The 21,172-nt window shown below is 56.2% G+C and overlaps 1 protein-coding gene across 5 annotated transcripts; it reads right to left on the bottom strand.

Annotated features, from left to right (window-relative positions):
- Positions 1 to 1,804: 1,804 nt before the first annotated feature.
- Positions 1,805 to 19,283, bottom strand: RAB37 (RAB37, member RAS oncogene family). 5 transcript variants are annotated; one of them, XM_064151086.1, is made up of 9 exons: positions 18,785 to 19,283; positions 12,248 to 12,358; positions 5,868 to 5,909; positions 5,645 to 5,711; positions 5,513 to 5,565; positions 5,007 to 5,072; positions 4,175 to 4,231; positions 3,832 to 3,908; positions 1,805 to 3,735 (listed from the first exon to the last, which is right to left on the bottom strand). In XM_064151086.1, the coding sequence occupies exons 1-9, from the start codon at positions 18,842 to 18,844 to the stop codon at positions 3,630 to 3,632; spliced, it is 639 nt and encodes a 212-aa protein (XP_064007156.1). In that variant the 5' UTR covers positions 18,845 to 19,283; the 3' UTR covers positions 1,805 to 3,629. The 5 variants fall into 5 exon arrangements, with proteins under 5 accessions (XP_064007156.1, XP_064007155.1, XP_064007158.1 ...); XM_064151085.1 differs by lacking the exons at positions 12,248 to 12,358; positions 18,785 to 19,283 and adding exons at positions 8,095 to 8,205; positions 10,044 to 10,214; XM_064151088.1 differs by lacking the exons at positions 12,248 to 12,358; positions 18,785 to 19,283 and adding an exon at positions 10,044 to 10,214.
- Positions 19,284 to 21,172: the final 1,889 nt, after the last annotated feature.

Below are 21,172 nucleotides of genomic sequence, written 5' to 3' on the forward strand. Positions count from 1 at the left end.
GGCGGCCGCCAATCGCGGGGCGGAGAAAGGCGGCTCCAGCCAAATAAGGAGAAGGAGGGGCGGGGTCACTGTATGCAGGGCGGGGATATGCAAATATGAAGCTCCCCGCCGGGGCGTCCTGGGCACGGCGCCTTGGGGTCCTCCTGACCGCCCGTCCCTCCACCGGGGGGGGGCTGACTGCTCGTCTGTGAAGTCGAATCGCTCCTCCGTGGGGCCTGACGGCACCCGCGTGGGGTCTGAACGCTGCCGGTGGTGCCAGACCGCGCCCTGTAGGGCCGAACTACTCTCCTGAGGGACCAGACTCTCTCAGGGGGACCAAACCGCTCCTGAGTGTGGTCCTATCGCTGCAAGTGGGGCCGCAACGCGCCCTGTGTGGTCGAGCCACTCCTCTGTGAAGTTGAATTGCCCTCAGTGCGACCAGACAGCTCCTGCGCAGGATGCGATCGCTGGCAGTGACGCCGCGCTCAGTGGGGTCGCACTGCTCTCCCGTATGGCCTGACCCCTCCCAGTGGATTCCAACAGCTTCCCCGTGGGGCCGTCTCCGTCTCTCCCCGCCACCGACCGAGACCGCCGGGGCAGCTCCCGCTCTCCTCGTCGTGGACTGGCTTTGCCTTCCCCCGGGGACACAGCCCCGACGATGCCTCTCGGGGCTAGTCCTTTCCGTCCCTTCTCTCGATCCTCGCCGCTGCTGCCCAGGCGCTGGCGGGATGCTTGCAGCTCCAAAAGCGGATTAAAAAACGCAAACTGAAACTGCGTGGGAAAGCAACACGAAGGCCACACTCGCCAGTAACCGGCTGTGCCGTGGGAATGAGAGAGCAGCTCTGCTTCCCTAAGTAGTCCCCGGACCCCTGCTCGGCAAGCTGGAGCAGGGTGACCCGAAGGGAGGATCATCTTGTCTCAGCCCTTTGTGCTCTGCTTGCAGCTGGGGAAGAAATGGCAGCAGGGGGCTATGGAGGTGTGAGATCCTGCGGTTTTGGGACAGCAAGGACAGAGCAAGGCAGAGCGGTCCCCTGGCTCTCTGGGTTGTCCCAGGGGAGGGTGGAACTGAGGCACCATCTCACTGCCAAACTTCAGGACCCGGCTGAAGTCCACAGTGGCCAAAGGTCCCTGGAGCAGCCAGGATCGGGTTTAGCTGGGCTGCCGCTGCGTGGGTGAGGAGGTGATGGCAGCATGGACAAGGATCTGCACCCAACCCCTGCTGCAGGGATCTCAGTGGCCAAGAGACACCCCACTGTGAGCTGAGAGTGGCTGTGCTCCAGCTCCGTGGGGCTGGACTGGGAGAGCATGGTGGGCTCATTTGTTTCCTCCACTCGGCTGAGCATTTGTCCTGAGAAAGGCTGTGAACAGCAATCCCACGGCAGCCGGCGGCAGATGCCTGCAGAGAGGAAAACCAGGGCAAGCGTGTCGTGGTATGGCCCCAGGACAAGGGGGGGTCTATTGCCTGTGTCATCCACGCGGCACACTTCCCCTCCCCTGCTCCCTCCCCCCCCGCCTTCGCAAATGGGTTGTAAGTGGCATGTGTGACGGGAGGGGACGCTTTTTGGGAACACTGCCCCAAGTCAACAAACAATCCCCAGCTCCGTGATGGGTGCTTTGCAAGCAGAAAAGGCCAGCAGCAAAGGAAACAGCTGGAGCTGCTTTTGGGTCCAGCACATCCTGGCAGTGCCCGCAGAAGGGCAGGGTGCGGGTGGCGCCATCGAAGCTCAGCTGCCTCCTACTGCCAGGGCCCTTTGCGGCTCAGCGGGAGGTTAAAGGAGCTCAGCTGGAGGGGGGGGGGGGGGGAGCAGAAAAGAGCCAGCGTCTGTTTGTGTTGAAACCATCCAGCATTTTTTGCAGACATCAGCCAAGCAGCAGCAATGCCATTGGTGGGAAGACAGAGTTATTTGGGGAATGCTGGACTCCGCACCATGAGAACAGCAGGGGAGGAGGTTGGTTTTAATTTAACAGGCCATGTTTACTCTTCCCCTCTCACCTTTGGACTGTCTGTAATGTGGAATGAAAGCCCCGACGAGGAGGACGGGGCTGTGGGTAGTTCCCTCTCCCAACGGGGGCTCCCAGGACCCCCCTTCTCCAGCCCTGAAGCCTGCGGACACAGCAACCTTCCTCCCACGTTGCAGACCCAGGGCAGGGGTTTCTCACGCAGCAACAAACCAGACTGATACAAAGCCTTGAAAACGCCCAGCTTTAGCTGCGAACTTGAGAAAAGAGAACCGGGAGCAGCGCAGAGGTGAAAGAAACATCGGGGCCGGTGAGAGCTGAGCAGCTCAGTGCAGGACCAGGGAAGATGCTGGCAGGGACAGATGTGCAGGATGGTCTCCAGCTCCTGCAGGCAGCAGAGCCATGAGTTAGCCTCATATCAGCTCTTTAGCTACACAACCAAATATTCACCATCTCTCTGCACTGAGCAGTGTGTAGGGGATCTGGCAGTGTGCTGGAAGGATTGGCAGGGCTGAGCTGAGCATCTAGGATGTGCAGCAATGGGGTTTGCAAGACTTGCACTCTGCACCTTGCTGGTGACCAGCACAGCAGCTTTCTATGGCTGAAGCATCTCAGGCATCTGGTTTCCAAACAGTGGGTTCCAGCTGCTATTTTCCAGCAGCAGGAAGAAACAGTTGTGTTAAATGTGCAGGGATGGGACACAAACCCAGCCTGCCCTGGCAGGCACAGCAGCCTCAGGCCACCATGGGCACCTCCGTCTCACCAGCTCCAGCCTGCATGAGGCCAGAGATAGTTTTGTTGGAAAGGATTGGTAAGAAAAAGGATTTTCTTGTTCAGAACCGCCCTCCTCCAGTCTCTAATTCCTTTGGCTACAAGAGAAGTGAAATAAAGATTCTTCCAGATCACTACGTGTAGCAGAAGTGCCCCAAGCGTCACCTAGGTGCTCCCAGGGGTTTTATTTCTTATGCTGGCTGTGTGGTCAGGGAGTAGGCTTGGCTGAACACTTCCTCATCCCAGCCTTTCCCTTAGTACAACCAGGACTCATCAGGGACATCGCTGCCCTCATGGAGGCAGGAGGGTAGAAGCTGACAGCAGCAACCACAGCAGTGAGGAGCTGTGGCCAGGTAAGGGACGAGCTGCCCTCCAGGGTGGGGCAGCCTGAGAGGCAGAGCAGGGCTCTCTGAAGGGAAGCCAGAGCCCAGCAGCACTGAGGATGTGGGGGGCTAGATCAGGCCCTTCCAGCCAGCTGAGAGCAGCAGGAAGAGATGGGATGGCTGCCGTGAGGGAGAAGACCAGAGGCTGCATGAGGGCTTGTCCATGGTGCACACACAGCCCCTTGAGATGCTCTAAGGGGCCCCCAGCTGGGCTCAGGACTGTGTTCTGCATCTTGATCATGTGCTGGAAGCATCACTGTGGCTTGTTGGCCAGGCTGGCAGTCATCACCCTATGGTGACTCCCTTGGTGACACATGGTAAGCTCCAGGTATTGCCCCACTGGGCAGCAGGATCCGGCCCCTGGATCCTGGCACTGGGGTGTTGGCTGTCCCCATGCACACTCTGACCCGTTGTCCTGTTCCATCCACACCTGGCTTCGAGGAACCTGGCTCCTTTGGGTAGTTGAGGGCAGGACTGGGCCCCTGCTCTGCCCTGCCAGGCTGTGTCCCTGGGGCTGCCAGCTCCTCCTGGCTGTTCTCAGGCGAAGGCACAGCAGCTGGACTTCTTCTTCTGTGACTCGATGTAGTCGTGGATCTGGAAGCGAGGCTCATCTGGCAGCTGCACTGCACGCTGCTTCAGCTCCCTGTGGTATGGGGGCAACATTACTCCACCTGCCCACTCCAGTGCTGGCATGGGGCCAAGGGAACACCTCCCTTGCCTAGGTCCCCTAGGTACTCACTTGGCAATAGCCAGGAAGGCCAGCTCCACGTTCATGCCCGTCTTGGCGCTCGTCTCCATGAAAGGCACCCCGTACTCCTGCAAGGGCAGCATGGCTCCATCAGTGGCCAGCCCTGAAATGCCCTCCTGCCCCTCCAAATTGTCCCTGTCACCTGGCTGAGGCTTGGGGACAAGGTGCCATCCCCTCCCTGCCTTGCCCTAGGCAGCTGTTGTACTGCCCACACTAAAGACAGGTGGATCTGGGTACCCATTGGAGGGGATGGCAGAGTTGGGTGGGGATCCTGGGTGACAAATGTTTTTCTGGGTGGGGGGCTGCAACTGTGTTAGACCTTGGCATGGCTCACCCTGGCCAGCGATGCTCCATCTTCTGTCCTCACAACTCTCTCATTACTCACATCAGCCTGTTGAGGGAAGGAAAGTGTCACCATGTACCAGGGACAGCTGGTGGCTTGGGGGCATCTGACATGCAGGCACTATGGGGTGCACAAGGGGCTGTCAGAAACTGGGGACATCAGAGATCCAGGAACATCCAATGCCCAGAGAAGAATCAAGGGCATGTTGAATATCTGGGCCCTGGTAGCATCTAGGCTGTTGGAGGGCATAGAGGACTTGGGGACACTGGGGGGCCTGGGGCAGCATCCACTACCTGGGACATTCAGGGTCCAGGGGGTGCTTCTGGTACCCTGCTGGGAACTGAGAACCCAGCACCATCCAGGATTCTGAGGGCATCCAATCCCAGGGGAAAATTCAGCACTAGTTAGTCAAGCAGTGTACATCAGTAGAGAATCTGGAATCTGACTGGAGACCTGGGACATGGAGCTGCCTGGGATTTAGGGGCGCATCCAGGAGCCGGGGGGTCACCCTGTTCCCAGCAGCACCCCATACCCTGCAACATCCCTCACCAGGAGCATCCCATGCTGGGAGCCGCAGCCTCCTGCTGCCTCCTGCTGACTGCTGGGAACACCGAGGACACTGTTTCCCTCGGACCCTCCCGGACCTCTCCAGCGTCCCCAACGCTTCGGGTTCACCTCTGTGCCTGGTTAAACCCATAAAGCAGCAGAGCAGGAAGGCTGCCCCCAGCTGGCACACAGAGCACCCTCCTCATTCCTGGGGACGGCACAACACAGCACGGCACGGCATGGCAAGCTGTGGGGTTAAGGGGGACCCTGCACACACCTTGTTGCCCAGCAGCATGATGACCACATCCTTCTGGGCATACTCATGGATCTCTGTCAGCCAGGCCTGTGGGGCAGCAGGGCTGTGTTGGGATGAGCAGTAACCCAGTGTCCCCCTGCCTTCAGCCTTCACACAGGCACACACACACACACACATGATGTGAGGATGGGGAAAACACATTTTTTTCTGGCATGGGAACCACTCCATCATCACAGCCCAACACTTCTGAAGACGCCCTGGCTCCAAGCCCAAGCTTTCAGGCAGTTCAGGTCCATCCCCACCTTCTATCCCTCCAGGTGTTTACACTGTCCCCAAACAAAACTCACCCAGCCCTGCAGCACTCAGTCAGGCACCCTGGGGATGAGCTCCCAGCCAGCTTGGTATGGCCCAAGAAGCCTCTGCTTAGGTGTAAAACAGGCTTCAAAGAGCCCCAAATACCCACCCAGGACACCCACAACCCCAGTCCCCAGAGAGAAACATGGTCCTGACCCACAGATGGGACTCACACGGATGTTGTCGAAGGACATCTTGCTGGTGATGTCGTAGAGCAGGAGCAGGGCTGAAAGGGAATAAGCATTGCTCTGCCACAGGAATGTGCTCTGGATGGAACCCCCACACCCACCGGACCCCAAACCCACCTTGGGCATCCCTGTAGTAGGCATGGGTGACGCTGCGGAAACGCTCCTGTCCTGCCGTGTCCCAGATCTGCTAAGAAGCCACCCTGGTGAGAGCAGGGAGGGGAACACCCCCACCCAAAATGAGGATGCCCCTGTGGCTCCTGGCCCCACCAGGCTACTATGGTCAGCCTAGGGTGGATTCAGCAGGCTGGCTGGAAATTGCTCACCCCCTCCCAAAGCTCACCTGCAACTTCACCTTCACACCATCCACGGCCACCACTTTGTTCTGCAGAAGAGAAGGAGAGTGTGTTCAGCAGCCCAAAGCACACTATAGTGCGGGTGCCAGCCAGCCCTGGCATGGAGCTGGCTGTGCCCCAGCCCTTTGGCTGCTCTCTCTGGCCTGGTAGGATAGAATCATGGAATTACAGACTGGTTTGCTTTGGAAGGGACATGGAAAGGTTCTCTATTCCAACTTCTCTGCAGTCAGCACTGCAGCTAGGGCAGATTGCTCAGAGCCCCAGACAACCTCATCTGGAATGGTTCCAGGGATGGGGCACCTCCCATTTCTCTGAGCATCCAGGGCCAGGCTCTCACCACCCTCAGGGTAAAACATTTCTTGCTTCTCTCTAGTCTAACAGTCAGGATGAAGCCAGGCTGGACATTGAAACCTCACTGCTAAAAACCTTGGTCCTGCCAGTAGGCCGTGATGCTACGTGCTGGCTACAGGGACATCTCAGAGCAACATCCCCTGTGCCAAGGTGGGAAAGTGCAGTATCAGGCCCTGATGCATACAGAACAGTAAGATCCCAGCCTTCCTTTGTCCTGATGCTTTGCTTGTCTCCTGCAGCCAGCACCCCTGTCCCGTGGCTCCCAAGTCCCCTAAAGAGCCAGCTAACGATGCCATGGCCAGGAGAAGCTCAGCAGAGCTAAGTGGGGAGGTCTTTCATGAACCACATGCAAATGTGCATTTATGGTTAATATCTTAGGGTGCTTTTTGGATGTTTGCCCATGACAAAGCCCTGACTCTCCTGGCAGGATCCCTCTTGCTCTGTGTGACAATAGAAAGGCCACTGCACTATAAATTTGGGCTGTGTGCAGCAATTTAAGTCCTTTTCATGCTACAGGCTTCCTGGAGACTCAGTGGGTGGTACTGAGTGGCCAGCTTGGGTTTCCTTGCTGGTGGGAGCCTTTCTTGGCCCATAAAAGTGGTAGCAGACACTAGGCTGGGGGGCTTCTGGTAGCACATGGCTATATCCAGTGCAGCAGGAGGAAATCCTCTGGGTAAAGGCATTTTGCAGTCAGGCAGCTAGGCTGGGGCTGGGGAAGGGAAGAGGCATCTGCAAGAGAGTGAGGAAGGCAGATCTTGAGCTTAAGTAATCGTTGTAGCCAACTCAGAAGCACAGGGACTTCTCTCCAGAGGCCAGAAGAAAGAGAAGCAGCAGCTACTGGAGGGCTATTTTAAGACTCTTAAAGAACTGTACTTAGAGAGATGAGTCTGTAAAAAGAAGACCCCTATAAATAATTTGGTTGCCTGGAATTGTTTGAAATGGAAATTCAGCCCTTGTGGAGATGGCAAAGATCGACAAAATGGGCTGATTAAAAGAAAAAAAAAGAGAGAAAGAAAAAAAAGTGACTTTGGAGACCAGCACAAGTTGTCAGCTGCCGGAGGGGATCCCTGGCACAAAGCAGATCAGATACCTACAGGCGGACAATACCCCTAGGGCCACCAGTGCTAAGTCCAGCAGTGCAGCAGTAGGACATGGCACTTTCCTTCTTTCATGACATTGTTTGAAGAAGAGACCAAGAGGTCCCTTCAAAGTGATCCCCCAGCTCTCTCTTCCATCCCCTGTTCACTAACACCCCAGTTCCCCTCTGCAAGCCAAGAGCACAGCTGGGGCAGCAGAGGCAGCAGAAATGCAGAGGCAGAGGAAGCTCCGACCACATTTGACACATGTCAGACAGAGCCCTGCCCAGAGACATCCCTACAGCCCCCAGCCTGCGGAAATGCTGCTCTGCCCTGTGCTGCTAGCAGCTCTGCCTGGGTTAGCATCCTAAGAAAGGCCCTGCAGCTGGAATCTGGTGACCAGAGAGCATCAAGAAGGTGTTAAATGGGATCCAGGGGTCTTAATGCCTCAGCAGCCCATTTCAGCCCTTTCAAGTCACAAAATTTGCACCACCACAGCCACTGGCCTCAGGCCAGCCAGTGGAGTGTGCTGGTACCCCCTGCACACCCCCAGGATGGACTAAACTGAGGCTGATTTAAAAATAAGAGGTGATGTTCCAAGTGGGCTTCTCCATCTGGTAACACTTCTTCAGGCAGAGGTGGGAGGGTTTCAGCAAGCACCTGCAGCCAGGTAGGAGATTATTTGGGATGCAGAGACTGGAAACACGTTTTTCCCCTTCCCAGCACAGTGCCCTGGCCAAAGTGCAGGTAAGGGGAGGTGAGGGGCTGGCAGCCATGGTGGTCTCACCCGGAAATCTATGCCCACGGTGGCTATGAAGGTCCCGGAGAGAAAGGCTCCGTCTTTGAACTGGAGCAGGAAACAGGTTTTCCCCACGCCTGAGTCTCCAAGTAACATCACCTGCAAGATGGGTGCAGGGAGAGGTGTCAGCAGGATGGGGAGGGTGGTGCTGAGCCCTGCTCAGTCCCATGTGTCTCTCCATTTCCTTCCCCAGGGCTGCTTCTGCTGGGTCTGGGGAGATCCATGAGAGCTGGGGGCAAGATGGGACCCTCAAGGATGCAGCTTAGCAGCACCCCCAGGTGCACTCAGGCACCAGAGGAGAGGAAAGCAGAAGAGGAGGGCTGGGAGAAGGCAGGAAGATATGTCTCCTGGCCTGACTCGGGCCGTCTCCCACTCTAGAGGCTTCCTGAATATGCAGAGCTGCCTCCACCCATGCTTTATCCCCAGCCTGGGTGTGCCCAGCCCCAAGGGCTGATGCATGGTTTGGGCAAACCCCTCTGTGTCCGGGACTCTCACCCTGTCAGTACCTAGGGCCCTGCTTGCCACAAACACCAAAGCAAACATGGTGCCCTTTCCCCTCCTGCTAAGCAAATAAGCTCAGTCCAGGCTCCTTAATCACTCCAGCACTGCCAGACACGGGCAGGATCAGCGCTGGTCTGATGCTGATCTGATGCTGATCTCCAGAAGCACAGTCTTACCTGGAACTGTGCTCTCCTCCCTGCTCACCCACAGCAGCTCTTTCATGCCCAGCAATAATTAACCTAAAAATGGCAGTGAGCAGGACTTCAGCAAGAAGACCCATACCCATGTGCAAGGTGGGCACCTTTCAGGGATGCTGGAGCCTGCAAAGCAAACCCTTGTGGCCCCATTTCTCCCATACTGGGGAATGCAGTCAGCCACAGCCACCCTGTGCAGGATGGCACAGGAAATGGATCTGCACAGACAGAGCTGGGAGGCTGGGAATGCTCTGCCTCCTGCCAATCCACTTTGACGGTCAAAATCCTTCCCTGGGACACCCTCACCCAGCCCAGGCTGGAGGGCAGCTGGGAACCCTGCTCACTTCTGCCTGCACCTTGCTCCACATCAAGGTGGCAACTGTTTTCCTCTCAGACACAAAAACTGGCCTCCACTGAGAGGAGCTGGAGTGGTGAGGACAAAGGTGAAGGAATAAAAGTAGTTTAGGGGAAGTGGCAGCACATGGGTCAGCTTTGGGAGCCAGCTCTGCAAGACAGCGAGGTCTCAGGGCTGGCACCATCAGCACTGGGATCAGACTGGGGCTGTGGAGTAGATTATTCAGGTAAAAGGTTCACAGTTCCTGTACCTCCCCTGTGCCCAGGGTGCCTCCCTAGGGCAACCCTTAGCAGAGCTGAGCTGTGGGGATGAGGGGTTCTGCCCTGATGCCACTGCCTCCCACCCTGGTGCCCTGGAGGTGTTGTGATGGGCTGGGTGGGGTCCTGCTTCTCCTGCCCTGTGTCATGGGGAACACCACTGGAGCTCCCCTTGCCCAGGGAAGGTCAGGAAAGGTTTCACAGGGCAGAGCTCGGCCGCGTGTGTGTGTCCCTACCCAGGATGTCTTCCTGCCCTCCCACAACCCCCCCACATTATTGTGCTGGGGGTTGCCGTGACCTCCATCTCCACCTGCCCCGGGGCAGGAACACACCCGGGGCGAAGACTTCACACAGTTCCCGAGGTAGGGACCTTCCATCCCCACATCGGCTAGATCTGGGACCCCCTCGGGGCAGGGCAGGCAGGGCTGGAGAGGCTCAGATGGGGCCGTTCCCTCCTTCCCCGGCCCGCAGCCTCTTGCTGGAAGCCACCGCGGCAGCGGAGGAAGAGGGTGATCCCCGAGACACCTCCCGGTCTCCCCCAGACCTGTGGTCGAGCTGAAGTCTCCATCCCCGGCATGGCTTGAGGGGGTCCACCCATGTTTCCCCCCCGTGCCCCACGCCGGCTCCCACCTTGCCGGCCAGCTCGTAGTCCTGGGACAGCACTGGGAGGTCTTCGCTCCGCTCCGGGGGGCTCCCGTTCGCCGCAGCCCTGCCGGGGCCGCTCATGCTGCGTCCGAGCAGAGCCGCCGAGTCCCGGCACAGAGAGAACTGCGGCCACACCCGGCCCGGCCCAGCCCGCCTTCCTCCTCCTCCTCTTCCTCCTCCTCCCTGGCCAATGCCACCCCCGACCTGGCCCCAGAGTGAGGAAGAGGAGACTGAGGGTTGGAAACCTGTCCGCCTGCACCCCCACATCGGGGCTGCGTTTGCCAGAGGCTTTTTTGCATCTTCCGTTGGGCAGAGCCCGGGCACATCCCTGCGGGCACATAGATGGGGAAAGGAGGAACCGCTCACGCTGAAAGTGAACGGCCCCCAGGGGGGTGAAGATGGAGACCCTCCTGCTGTCAAAGCGCCCCCAGCGCCATCACCCCATGCCGGTTGAAGGTCAGGAGGGACGGCAGGGACAGTGGAGACAGCAGCTCCCACTCCACCAGCACACCCGACGGCTGCCGAGCTGGGTCTCGGCTCAGCAGCAAAGCTCGGCGGAGCGGGGAGGAAACGAGAGGCAGCAGCCGCTGGCCGGAAGCCCTGCGCTGTGCTGAGCTGGTTCCGGGCTGGGACATCTGCTGGGGGTCCTGCTCCCCGCAGCTGCTCACAGCCCCCCGCAGCCTCTGCCAGCCAGTGCAGCCTGGCTTACAGCACACTTCCTCTGGGAAAGGGCCAAGTGTGGGAATGCAGAAGAGAGCTTCAGGAATGTTGCTTTACCCAAAAACTTACTCCATGAAACTCCATCCAGATCCACGTGCTGCGGCTGCCTGGGGTCTTCAGGCTTGTAAGCACCACTCCACCACCAGCAGCCTTCAGCACTCTCTGATCTGTTTTCCCTGGCTCACCCATCACATGCCAGGGCTTATCCCAGTGCAAAGCCCCCAGCCTTGCTCGCACCACTGGGATTCAGGCATGCAGGGCTCCAGGGCAGAGGTGTGCCCGTCAGAGGCTGCAGGAGGTCTGATGGCAGAGATGTCCTCTGTGACAGCATCTGCCTCTGCACCTTCTCTGCTGCCAGCTCCTAATCAAACCAAGCATTCCCATATCCCTCAGGAAAGGGAACCTGTATTTCCAGTCCCGTAGCTGCACTCAGAGCCAGCTGGGGGATTTATAGTTAATATGTATTTATGGTTTTGGCCAGGGAAGTGCCCAGAGCTGAAGGCTAGAGGCTCTCAGAGTTCCTAGAGCTTGCTGAGGGCTGGGAGGTGGGGGCTGGAAGGATACAGCAAACTGTGCTGGTGCTCACAGAGCTGATCAGGCAGGAAAAATGCCTGGCTGAGCATCACCTCTGCACACTGTCATGTGCTGCAGGAGAAATAAGGCAGCTGGGAGCTGGAAAAGATTGGGAACACAGGTGAGTCTCCTCAGCCTGCCCAGAGCTGAGGTGCAGAGGCCCCGGGCCTGCCCTGTGGACATGGACCCTGAGCTGGTACCATATCTCCTTGCTTCCTTGGCCTGGCCTGGAGAGAAAATACCTGGGGGTAGGAGCCTTCCCACAGGTAACAGTCTCCCTATGGGTAACAGCAACAGCCAAACAATTGGGCAAGAGCCTCTTGCTGAGCTCCATCCTTGCCACAGGTGCTGGGTGGATGCTGAGGAGATGCAGATCTCCCTGTGTGATGAGGTCCCAGACTCGTGTCTCTGTCCTAGGCTCCCCCAGCAGAGGGGACACACGTGTCAGAGCCACTCGATGGCCCCGCAGCAGCTCTGCAAATAGCACTGGACAGCAGCCGAATGCTTCTCCCATCTGCCTGACTTTTGATGAGGGCCTGGGGCTGACACAGGCAGGACTCAGACTGGCTCATCCCTGGCAGAGCACGGCTGCTCCAGAGGGAGCTTTCCAGCTGTGATGCAAAAGGTCGAGCTCAGGCACAGTCTCATCAAGGCTACTGGGACATAAAGCTTCCTCCATCCTCCCCAGCAGCTCAGATGTGCCTGACTGCAGTTTGCCAGCAAGCACACAGCCAAACCAGGGCCCTCATCCAGCAGCACCGAAGCAAAATCTGCCAATTCTTTGTGCTCAGCACCACTTTGAATTGTAAAATCACAGGTTATGATGACCCAAATGAAAATGCTCCATAAGTGTGAGTGAGGTTGTACAGCCCAGGGAGCAGGGATGAGGCTCTTACCGTAAACCCAATGCCCACAGTGGCAGAGAAGGAGCCAGGGATGAACTTGCCCTGGTCAAACTGGACCAGCAGAGATGTTTTCCCCACACCGCTGTCTCCAACCAGGATTGTCTGTAAGGAGCAAGTAAAGAGGCATTGGTGCATGGAGCAGTTGATGCCTGAGCTGGAAGCCAGGGACTGGGTGCTTGGGGAGGGAATGCTGGGGGGATGCAGCAGTAAACGCAGCATGATTTGGAGTGGAAGAATTCAGCCCTAGATCATGGCAGAGAATCTCAGCAGCAGATTGTCCCCATGGGCTGCTGGGTGACAGTGTCACACCTAGACAGCTTATCTCTATCTCTCTGTGTCCTGTTCTTTGTTCTCACCTTTGCTCTTGCTGCTCATCCAAGGACCATCTCTGTAATAAATGAAATGTGCTTCAGGCTGAACTTTGGTCATGAGCCCCACTATGCCCTCTCCAGGTGCAGAGAGGTGGAAGAGAAAGCAAAGCACAGCCCATCTCAGAGAGCAAGCAGGAGAGATGCTCCTGCCCCAGCCTTGGCTCACACAGCCCTGCTGTAAAACCTCTTTGGGAGGACTCTGTCAGGTCTGGATTATGTCCAAAATTGCTTAGTAAAGAGGTTGTCTCTAGCAGCTGCTGCTTACAGCCTCTGCCACAACCCTGCAGCCTCTCCAGGGCACTGGGTTCTCTTCCTGCACTAATGCCTCAGACCTGCAGTGCTGCCCTTCTCTGGCTGCTCTGTTTGAACCCAAGGAGTCTCTCAGCCTCTCTAGCCCACGGGAAGATCCAGGGTTCTCTCACATGAAGCAAAGCTTGTTCCCAAGCAGAAGGGATGGGAGAGCTGTGCAGATGTCAAGGCTGGGGCACTTTCATCACCTCCAGAGCAGCTTCCACACCAGCCTTCGGCCCTGGTACCCACATTGCATCCCTGGGGAGCTCATGATCCCTTCTGCTTCTGCCTCTGTTCCTCCAAATACCCAGCCTAAGAGAGACCAAGAGTGCAAACACAAGCCCCTCCCTCCCCTCTCTGACAGAATCTGGGTGTTGTTCATGGAGCTACTGGCACAAACATTCACATCCTTTCAGGAAATCAAGGCACTTCCAATCCTTTTGCAGGGCCATGAGTTAAAATAAACATTCTGCTGGCTGCCTTCTTAGTCAGGAGTGGTTTTGTGTCTGCCTCTCAGCACATGGGTTCCTTTCTGAATCCTAGCAAACGCTGAGCTGATCCCGGGGCAGTGTTTCCTCTGTCACTTGTCCCCTGCCACCCCTGAGCCAGTGAAGTGCTGGGGCTGACCCCCTGACTCTCTGCCATACTTTGCATCTGCTGTTTCCCTTCTTGGTTTGTGTTTTGTCTGATGCAGTTCCAGTAGCTCTGCCCCATCCTGTGACACCCTAGCCTTTCATCCCCATCTCAGGTGGCATCAAGGTCACTTGTAGCCTGCTGAGTGGCAGCTTCAGTGTTTTCCTGATGGCCAAAGGAACCTCCACTCATGGCTGGTCCTATCCCTCCATCATTTTGTCTACACTGAGGGGTCCTGGGGTGAACAGAATGGTTTGGGTTGAAGAGACCTTAAAGATCATCTAGTTCCAAACTCCCTGCCATGGTCAGGGATGCCTTCCACTAGACCAGGTTGTTCAAGCCCCTGTCCAGCCTGGCCTTGAAACACCTCCAGAAGGGAGCATCCATGATGTCCCTGAGCAAGCTCTTCCAGTGTCTCACCACCTTCACTGTAAAAAAAAAATTTCTATGAATCCAGTCTAAATCTGCCCTCCTCAAACTTCAATCCATCCCCTCTCATCCTGTCACTAGAAGCCCTCGTACAAAGTCCATCTCCAGCTTTCTTATAGGCCCCCTACTGGAAGGCCACTGATAAGGTCTCCAGCCCCGCTTCAGAGACCATGCAACCCACTGGTGAATCGCAGGTCAGATGAGTGGGAGAGAAAGTGCTTAACCAAGTGGCTGAATAGCCCTGAAAGATCAAAACCTGATCTTATGCCCTGGGAGGCCATAGGGATCCAGCCACTGAGCATGTGCCACAGTGCCCAGCACTATGGCACCCCTTGGACTCTGAAGGAGTGGGCTGAAATCAAAAGTCAAGGAGCTTGAGGACCACAAAGAAAGCAGGAACATAGATGGATTGGCAGAGGGCCAGCATCCTGCCTTACATAAAGCACCACACCACAACCTGGCTGCAGCCTGCTCCTGCCGACACGCTCCCGTGAAACGCCTGCTGCCATGAATCAGCGCTTTCCCTAGGCAAAACACATCCCCAACCCAAACATCTCCTGGGAAAGGCCTCACCTGCCAAACAAAGCTGTTGGCAGGATGGAGCCCAGTACCTCTGCAAGGCTGAGAGGCAGCAATCTGGAGCCAGCTCTGCAGCCAGAGATTTCTCCTTCCCCCTGACTCAGCGTCAGGCTGTTTGTGGGTCACTTGTACATTCAGAGCAGTCTACTGGGCTGAAAGCCTGCACCAGAACTGGAGTGTGTGTGTGTGTGCTGGGAGGCAGAATTCTGAGTGAAACCCTTGCACATGGGTCAGAAGAGCCTGGCCATCCCTTTCCCTGTGGGGAATTTCACTCTCCAAGCCTCTCCTGAGACCAAGACATGTTCCCCCTGCTAATGATTGGATTGGATGAGCTTAAAGGTCTTTCCCCATCAGAAGGATTCTGTGAACAGGATCTGCCCTGGAGCATCCACGAGGATGATCAAAGGGCTGGAGCACCTCTGCTATGAGGACAGACTGAAAGAGTTGAGGCTGTTCAGTCTGGAGAAGAGGAGGCTCCAAGGTGACCTTATTGTGGCCTTTCAGTATCTGAAGGAGGCCTACAAAAAAGCTGGGGAAGGACGGGGGAATGGAGTAAAGCTGGTGGTGAGGAGATTCAGGCTGGACATGAGGATGAAGTTGTTCTGCATGAGAGTGGTGAGAGCCTGGACTGGGTTGCCCAGGGAGGTGGTTAAGGCCCCATGCCAGGCTGGATGAGGCTGTGGGCAGCCTGATCTAGGGTAGGATATCCCTGCCCATGGCAGGGGGGTTGGAACTAAATGATCCTTGTGGTCCCTTCCAACCCTGACTGATTCTATGATTCTATGTTCCCAAGAATTCCTTACTGTGGGCCTCCCACACTCCAGCATTGCTTCTTTTTTTGGTGATAGAGGAGACATTACTCCCAGTAAAAATACTGGTGCTGGGAGTGCTTCACCCTGAAGCACTCTTTTTGGGAACAGTTAATGCAGGGAACAGCATTAATTATAGAGGAAAGAGAGTTGGCTGCAACAAGCACCAGAAAGCCTCCAGAGCCCAGAATTCATGGAGAACATGTATAAAAGACAAAGTCTGCTATCAATAATTTAACTGGGATTTATAATAGAGATAACTTGTGAATTGTTTCATGATTTAATAATAATGCTACTAGTAAAAGTTGGCCTGAATCAGCCAAGAGTTTTTCCTAATGACTTCAGGAAAAGCTCACGGGTTTAGTGGAAGCAGAGCAGAGTGGAAATCACTGTGACCTTCCTGGTTATGAAATAAACTTAGAAGCAGAATAAAACCCCTGCTGTGGAGTGGATGTGGCTGGCCAGCTGTCAGACCTCAGACTGGACGTGCCTGAGTCAGGATGAGAAGAAGCCTTCCAGACAAAAAAGCTCTGTGCCCACTCTGCCAACACTTTTAGCCACAGCCTGGCTTTTCCCAGCATCACCTCACCCCTCACCCCTCCACCCCCCCCCACAGGTTTTCCTTTGCCTGGGAAACTTTTGTTTCATGTTTTGATGATCTCTGGCAATGGAGTGTTGCTTTCCTGGGGTCCACACACAGAAGGACTAACCAAAGTGCAGAAGAAAACCTGGCCAAGACTAGGACAGCTGCTTGACAGCAGTCCCAAAGCACCATTCCTGAGCTTCAGCACAACCACAGCAATCCTTGTTTCCATCTAAACCAAAGTATTTCCACTGGGTGTGCAGAGATAAGCTCACTTCAGCACCCCCCACAGCTTGTCTAGACTATGGCTCCAGCAGAAAAGTGGCACAGCTTGTGGGACACACCCCAAGCAGACCTGTCTGCTCTGCCCTAGGGAAAGAACAAATCTCTCTTTCCACCACTCACATGAGAAGTTTTGGGGTTTTCAAATCACTGCTGTCTTGGTGTAGGTTGCAGAAACAGAAGAGAGTAATAAGGCAGTGAAGGCAAATCTACTCAGGTCTTCCCAGCCTGTGTTGGCAGTCAATAAGCAAAGATGTTCTGGTCTGCTATGTCAGGGGAAGAGCAGTGCTGCTTGGCTGTCAGAGCAGCTCAGGGAAGTGAGTGCTGCATTCCCAGTGCCAGCCAAGCAGCAGGAGATCTAGGATGGCACATGTGGGTTAAGGGTTTTTTCCCAGTTGATTTTTGAGCTTCAGCATGTGGTAGCTGGACTTGAGCTAACAAATAGCTTGCAAGAGGAGGGAGAGGTGCTCCACATGGGCTCTGCTGTTGCTCTCAGACAACTGCTGAGGTTCCAAACCCAAAAGTTTGCTCCCAAGTCAGCAAGGTTTGTCATAACACCTCGTGGCACTTGTGTACGTGCACCCCAGCACAGCTGCCTGCAGAGCTCAGCCAGTACTGGGCACTGAGGAGAGGTCTGGGAGGGAAACTGTGGCTCCTTTGAGCCCCTCACCACACCACTGTCACAGTCTCTCAGGGATGCATTACTCAGACTTACCTCTACCTGCTCTATACACAAAAATGCACTGTCTCTTCCCTGCTCCAGGCAGTGCTCCAGGGCAACCTGGATGCTGTCTTGACCTGTTCTGTGCTACAGGGACATCTCAGAGTTGTCCCCAGACTGCCAGACAGTGTTTTACCATGGTCAAGCCCCTTTAATGCTGTCTCAAGTCAGGACCCAGAACCCTCTGCAAGCCCTGCTCGGCCCATGCCCTGGCAGAAGCTGTCTCAGCCCTGAAGACATGAGCTCAGGGGCTGTGCATCAAGCAAACACTGGCTCAGATCCTGCAGAAAATCCTTGTTTGCAACCCCTGCTAACACCTTGGATCAACCACAGCCCAGTGGCACATCTCTCTCCCTATGGGACTTGTTCCAGCTAAAGACATCCAAACATTCAATGGGAGGAAGAATGATTTGGCAATGGATCAAATCACCTGAAAGATTCTGTGCCAAGTGAAAGTTTTCTGGAACGTCCCAGAAGAAACCTTTGCTGTTCCTGCTTTGATTTCCTTCTAGCCTGTTTCCTCCCCAGGCCTGGGATTAGCTACCAAGCTACCACTTAGCCTTTGCCTCCAGAGTGCAGAGCTCTCCCGGAGTGTCTCAGCACATCTGAAATGTGATTCCTTGCTCAGAAGCAGAATCTAGCAAGGTATTTGCTGCCTCACACCCCTGGAGCAAGAGTAGGCTTGTTTCTGCAAGATAAGCAACCCAACTAGAAACAGCAGCAGAAGAACAAAGGAAACAGCAAAGAACATGGGGCTGGGATGGTTATTTGCCCAGGCAGCTCTTCTGCCCAGAGACTCATTTCCACCAATCTCACTCCTTTCCTGCAGCAACTCATTGCTGGAGAAGAGAGAGTTAAGGCTTTGCAAAGAATCAAAGTTTCTTGAGTCATCCCTGGAGGCATGTCCTACTCGGTGCACAACAGAACAGAGTTCCTAGTAATTTCTATTTTCCTGCTAATCAAGTGCTGAGCACGTTGCTCTGAGTAGAGCAGGATGTAAAATAGACTGGGATTCGTGAAAAGGGATCCACACAGCCCCAGCCCTTTCCACTGCTTTGTCCCAGCTCCCCAGGGGCGTCACTCTCTGCACCGTCACTGGGGACTGCAGCAAAGCGGTGTGAGGACAGCGAGAAGGAGTGATGGGTAGATTTGGCAAAGATCTGAGTCCCTTCCAGGTCTCCTGGAGTTGCGGCGCAGGATCTGACTGCAGGGAGCAAAAGCTGCGCTCCAGCACAGCCTGCAGAAGAGCCTGAGCCACCCCGGTCCTGCGCGGTCAGCAGCAGCCCTGGCTACCCTCTGTCCTAGAGGGTAGAGTCCTAGAGACCCCGCAGAAGAATTTCAAAGCAAGGAACGCAGGGACCCCGCGTCTCCTGGGTCACTGCCATTTCACGGCCGGGAGGTCCCAGCTCCTTAGGCTGGCTCTGACCAAACAGATCCCCGGGGTGCAGCTCCTCCCGGGCCCCGTGGGCAGCGGGAGCAGCCGCACGCCGGCTGTGCCGCACGCCTGGCCTCTGTCCAGCGCTCCTGCCGGTAAACACACTCGGTCCTGCTGCAGCCCTTCCCCACCTGCCCCCCATCACCCGGAGCGGGTGGGGGAAGAAAGAGCTGCAGTCGCACCCCCCAGAGACACACCACCAGGATGGTAGGGGGTTGTAGGTGAACCCTACCAGGGAACAAGAAGCCAGGAGAAAAGAGCGCCAGAGTTTGCCGGGGAAGTTCAAGCAAGAGCCTGACCGCGGCAGCCGCGTCCCCCCCCGCCTCTTTCCGTGCATTTCACAGCCCACCTCCCCCCAACCCTGCCCCGACTCTCCGAGCACCGCTCAGCCCTACCTTGTGCAGCAGGGCCTCGTTGTAGACGCCCACCCCGGAACCGCTGGCGTGATCGCCCATGACCGGAGTGCATGGGCCGGAGGAGACGGGCGTGGGGGAGCGGGCCGGAGCGGGCCGAGCTGCTCCTGCAGAACGGCGGACAGCGCCCGGCCCCGCCTTCAGCACCGCGGGCAGCGCCCGGCCCCCCTCCGCCGGCGCCTTCGCTTTAGTCCCGCTGTGGCCCGGCCCGGTCTGGTCTGGTCCCGTCGGTCTCAGTCCCCTTAGTCCCGGTCTTGCCCCGTCTTATTCCCTTAGTCTAAGTCCCGTTAGTCCCGGTGCTGCTCCGCAGAGGCCGCGGTTCAGCCCAGTCCGTCCCCCGCAGGACAGCGGAGCGGTGCCCGGCTCCTCGCCGCCTCCGCCGTGCCGGTCCCACTCTCGCCCGGTTCCCCCGCCCAGACGAGGACGGCTGGTCCCTCCTGGGGGCGGGGAGGACGTGGGAGCTCACATACACGCACGAAGGACCCGTGGCAGCTTCCTCGCAACCTCTGGTCCTCCTCCAGGACCCCCACTCCCCAACCCCTTAAGTATCCGCTTTGATAGCAGCCCCTGCCCCGGGGCTCCCTGCCTTGCCCTTGCTACCGGGAAACGCTGCGGGAAGCATCCCCGGGGCACAACAAGGAGGGGCTGAAAGGCAGCCCAGGGCCGAGATGCTTCCTCCTGCCAGTTCAGATCAGTTGCTGTGCCAAGAGCTCAAAGCCAGTTCTGCTGCACCCGTGCTTCATACCTAGCTCCTTGGCATTCGGTTCGGGGAGCCCCACACCCGGGCTGCTTCAGCTGGGCACCCCTGAAGACACCAGCCCAGACAGCTGTTTTGAGTTCATGGGCAGTGGCAAAGCAAAGAACTGGATAGTTATCAAGGTTAGTGGTGTGTCACCCCGTGGAGGAGCTTGTGCTAGCCAGGCCACTTCAGCAGCAACCAGTGGCAACCTAAGCCTGGCCACCCCAGCAGCTCCTCTCTGAAAACCCACAGAGCCCAGCTCGTCGCCTGCCTGAAGGGAAAAAACAACAGGAGGAGCCTGTGCCCAAATCTGTAGGTAACAGTCTATATCTCATTGAGGTCCTGTTATTTACAGCTCTCTTCAGAGCTCTTGTCGATTAGAGGACTTCATTTAAGAGAGATTCAGTACAGTCTCCAGCTCCCTCCTTCCAGATCAGCAGACAGCCCCAAGGCAGAGGAACAGATCAGGCTTCCAAGAGCCATCTGCACCCCATCCGACTGCTGCTCAACTGCCTGGGTCTGACGTTGCTAATTATATCTGTGCACCATTTCCTCTGAGACCGGAGGTGGTTGGGCCGGGTCAGATGATCTCTCTTGGCAGCAACAGCCAGAAAAGATGAAAAACAAGCCAGAGAGACCAAAGTTTTCAAGGCTTGCCTGAGGCCAAGAAGCTCAACCTAGCCCATATAGACCATCCTGCAGCCAGGTCACCTGTTGGTCTCGTCTCAAACACTGGGAGATGATCGATAGCACAAAAGGAAGTGATATCATGAACCACGGTGTCTGGATCAGAGAATTCACAAGTGGCATGGCCAGCACCACAATTCAGTGTAGCACACACCCCTCACGCCAGGTAGGACCATGAAGATGAGAGCAGCAAACCTCAGAGGGATTTCAGCAAATCGAGGGCAACTTTCTGTCCTCTTACATACACCAAGAACCTGAAAAAAACCCAGGGCTGTCAGCACAGCCCCTTCCATGGGTGTCCCAGTGCTGTAATGGCCCCATGAGGATGAAGACCTAATCCTAACATGTTTTGGGTGCATGCTCAGCCCTCTCTTGCTCCAATATCCATGTAGAGTGAAGCTCTGCCTTGCTCCAAGCTGTATGCTGGGTCACACAGACCCCAGAGACCCACATTTGCCATGGCTTTGTGCTTTGTGCTCAGACAGACCTCTCCTGGAGGATGTGATGAACTTAGCCACCAGTGAAGAGGAGAGAAAGCCCTCAGCAGACCACTGAATTTGAGAGTCCAAGCCTTTTTACCTCTGGAGGGGATTTCCACCCCATTGCTGCTGCAGAAAGAGCTCTGAGGGTATCCTTTGACCCAATATCAGGGTACAAGGTTTAGCACCAGACTTGGTAGATCTTTCCAATCAAAACAGTTCTGTAATTCTATGTCAGCTCCAGCAATGTTTGTTTCCCTTTTCTGAGTCAAAGGAGAGCAGTGAGGAGCTGCTGCTGAGCAAGGAGAGCCTTGTAAACCCGAGTTGTTCTTTCCTCCTGCAGACACCGCCCTTACATCAGGGACACGTTTGGCTCAGTGGGTTTAAGGGTGCTCAAGAGAAGACAGCTTTCCTATCTACCACGATACCAAGTGTAAGGCAGCCTAATGAGACAACTCGGATTGC

The sequence above is a fragment of the Pogoniulus pusillus genome, chromosome 11 (assembly GCF_015220805.1).
Source record: "Pogoniulus pusillus isolate bPogPus1 chromosome 11, bPogPus1.pri, whole genome shotgun sequence".
Lineage (NCBI taxonomy): Eukaryota > Metazoa > Chordata > Aves > Piciformes > Lybiidae > Pogoniulus > Pogoniulus pusillus.